Source organism: Crocodylus siamensis, chromosome 1, assembly GCF_052110815.1.
Source record: "Crocodylus siamensis isolate JL-2025a chromosome 1, ASM5211081v1, whole genome shotgun sequence".
Taxonomy (NCBI): Eukaryota; Metazoa; Chordata; order Crocodylia; family Crocodylidae; genus Crocodylus; species Crocodylus siamensis.
In genome coordinates, this window is record NC_143395.1 from 386,382,310 (window position 1) to 386,385,392 (window position 3,083).

Here is a 3,083-nt window from a genome sequence, read left to right on the forward strand (position 1 = left end):
TGGAGATTTGGCTCAATTTGGTGGCTGAATCTCCAAATCTGAATCGAATCAGGAGACCCTTTAATCTCTCTGAGTCAAATTGGAACCTCTAAATCAATTTGGAGAGATTTGGAAAGATTCAACGATTTGGATGTAGACACAGCTTTAAATGTCTTTTCTCTCGGTAGCTGGCAGCTCAAGAACGCTGTGATGCTGGGGCAGATGGAGTATCCGACAGAAGCATAGGGGGCTCCCCAGCACACTCGGCAGCAGACCTGGAAGTCGACCAGAAGCACTGCTGGTCCACTTCCAAGTCTGCTGGTGAGCATGCAAGAGAACCCCGCTGGTGTCCCCCTGGTTCAGTGACTAGTGCCTCCTGCATCTGGGGGGGTACCTGAGGACCCCCCATTGCCGATTGCCAAGCTGGGGGGTGGCGTTGCGGGGGAGGGTCCTCCCACACACTCCCTGAAAGACCCAGAAGTACTTCTGGTCCACTTCCAGGTTTGCCACCAAGTATGTGGTACCGCCCCCTTCTGTGGGATGCTCCATCCCACCTAGCATCGCAGTGTTCACGTGCCATGCTGATACCTCAAGGTACATGGAAAAAACAGTTAAAGCTGTGTCTGTGTCCGAATCACTGATTCTCTGAATCAGTATTGAATCTTCAGTTTTGGATTCGGCCGAATCAAATCAGGAACAGTGATCTGAATCAACGAATTGAATCACCATCCCCGATTCTTGCTGAATCCAAATCAGATAGGGCCCATTTCACACACCCCTATTATATATGTAATTCTTAACACGTATGCACGGGCTACTTAGTAATAGCAAACACATTCCCCAATGTATAGATATTTCAATAAATACATGTTGGCAAGAAAATATATATTCACCTGTTTATTTGGAGACTGGCCTCTGTCTGCTTTGACTAATATTGCTATTATTGTTCTCCTTGCAGGTTAGGAGTCTGGAACAATGGGTGACTGGAGCTTTCTGGGGAGACTATTAGAGAATGCACAGGAGCACTCCACGGTCATTGGCAAAGTTTGGCTGACCGTACTGTTTATCTTCAGAATCCTGGTGCTGGGAGCTGCTGCTGAGGAGGTCTGGGGAGACGAGCAATCGGACTTTACCTGCAACACTCAGCAACCTGGTTGCGAAAATGTCTGCTATGACAAAGCCTTCCCTATCTCCCATATCCGTTTCTGGGTGCTGCAGATCATCTTTGTGTCCACTCCAACTCTTATCTACTTGGGCCACGTGCTCCACATTGTGCGCATGGAGGAGAAGAAGAAACAGAAAGAGGAAGAGCTGAAAAGGAAGGGGAGCTGCAAAGACATCATCCATTTGGGGACAGCAGCTGGAGGCAACAACAACTGTGTCAGCAAAAAGGAGCCACCTCCCAAGAAGAAAGAGAAGCTACCGATCCGTGATGAGCGTGGTAAGATCCGCATTGGGGGTGCCCTGCTCCGCACCTATGTCTTCAACATAATTTTCAAAACTCTTTTTGAAGTGGGCTTCATTGTGGGCCAGTATTTCCTGTATGGCTTTGAGCTGAAGCCTCTCTACCGCTGCAGCCGCTGGCCCTGCCCCAACATCGTGGACTGCTTCATTTCTCGGCCCACTGAGAAGACCATTTTCATCATCTTTATGCTGGTGGTGGCCTGTGTCTCACTGCTGCTCAACATGCTTGAGATCTACCACCTGGGATGGAAGAAGCTCAAGCAGGGCATGACCAACCACTACACCCCTGACACTATCACAGCTGTGGAACCAGTTATAATAGAAGGAGATGCCAAGCCTGCATCCATGCCTCCACCACCACCAGTAGTGATAACAGCTCATGCTGCACCGCCTGTTCTGCCTGACACCCGAGCTGTCACCCCTCTGTTCACTCCAGCTGCTGTGCCACCTTACTATGCTGAGTCCCCTGTTAAGGCACGACCATCTGCCTCACCTTCTGTGGCCAGCTATCCTGTGGCTCCCCCAGTTGCTGAGGAGCAGCAGAAAACTGCCACCCCCACCCCAACCTCCTCACCAATCCCAACGCCAACCCCCATCCCAACGCCCACGCTGGCTGTCATCAATTACTTGAATGCCAGCAGCCAAGCTTCAGCTGCTGAGCAGAACTGGGCCAACATGGTAGTTGAGGAGCAGAAGAAGCCACCGCCTTCCAGCTCCGCAGCTTCCTCTACCCCCAGCAGTGTCCGACAACAGCTTCCAGAGACAGAGGAGCCAGCTGAGCAGCCACCACTACCACCGCCTCCAGAGCTACCTGTGGCAGCAGCCAACAGTGTGGGCAGCAGCACCAGCCTGAGCGGGGGAAGTGGAAGCAAGTGGGATATAGAAGGGGAAGAGGAACCTTTGGAGGAAAGGCCTGTTTCACCTGCCTCTCCTGTATCACCTGCCTCACCTGTCTTGCCTGCATCACCCATGTCACCTGCCTGTACCACAGTGGAGATGCCTGATCCAGCGCTGCTCATAGACACACGGCGCTTAAGCAGGGCTAGTAAGTCCAGCAGCAGCAGAGCCAGGTCAGATGACTTGGCTGTGTAGCTTGGTTTCCAGTGCTGGAAGAAGCAGATGATAAAAGCAAAGTGTAATGGGGAACCATATGGTGTGGGAGGGAGACCAGACCCCAGGCCAGGGGATGGGGGAGGCTGGGGTTCCAAACTTTGAAGCTTGCTGTTCTTGCACTCTGTGAGTTGTAGTGGGGATAAATATTGACATTTTCTAGTAGGTCAGGGGTGGCTGAAGCACAGCCCGTGGGCCAAGGGACCAAACCTGCACTCATTGATGTCAGTGACAGAACTCTCAGTGCCATCCAGATGGGAGGCCTGCACAGATGACAGGTGTCAGTGGCAGCTGGGCATGCACCCTCATGTTGATGCTCTCCCAAGAGAAACATTAGCACATTTTGTGCTCCTGTGCCTGTCATCTTTCATCTTACCCTTGCCTTCACTTCCACTTTCCCCTGTGTGAACTCTGAGGTCCTGCTTTCTTTCCTTTCTCTTAAACCACACTTCCCTGACTATGAGAATGGCACATGGCCTGGCGGCACCTGTCATCTCTGTGGACCAACCTGACAGAGCAGGGTGATTGCA

General features: G+C 51.8%; 1 protein-coding gene across 1 annotated transcript; it reads left to right on the forward strand.

Annotated features, from left to right (window-relative positions):
* The first annotated feature begins 954 nt into the window (after positions 1-954).
* On the forward strand, positions 955-2,535 carry GJA3 (gap junction protein alpha 3). Its single transcript, XM_090031752.1, has one exon. The coding sequence runs from the start codon at positions 955-957 to the stop codon at positions 2,533-2,535; it is 1,581 nt and encodes a 526-aa protein (XP_089887878.1).
* The last annotated feature ends 548 nt before the right edge of the window (positions 2,536-3,083 follow it).

Excerpts from the sequence above, each read along its gene's own strand:
- GJA3 (XM_090031752.1), top strand. The coding sequence starts at position 955 with ATGGGTGACTGGAGCTTTCTGGGGAGACTATTAGAGAATGCACAGGAG.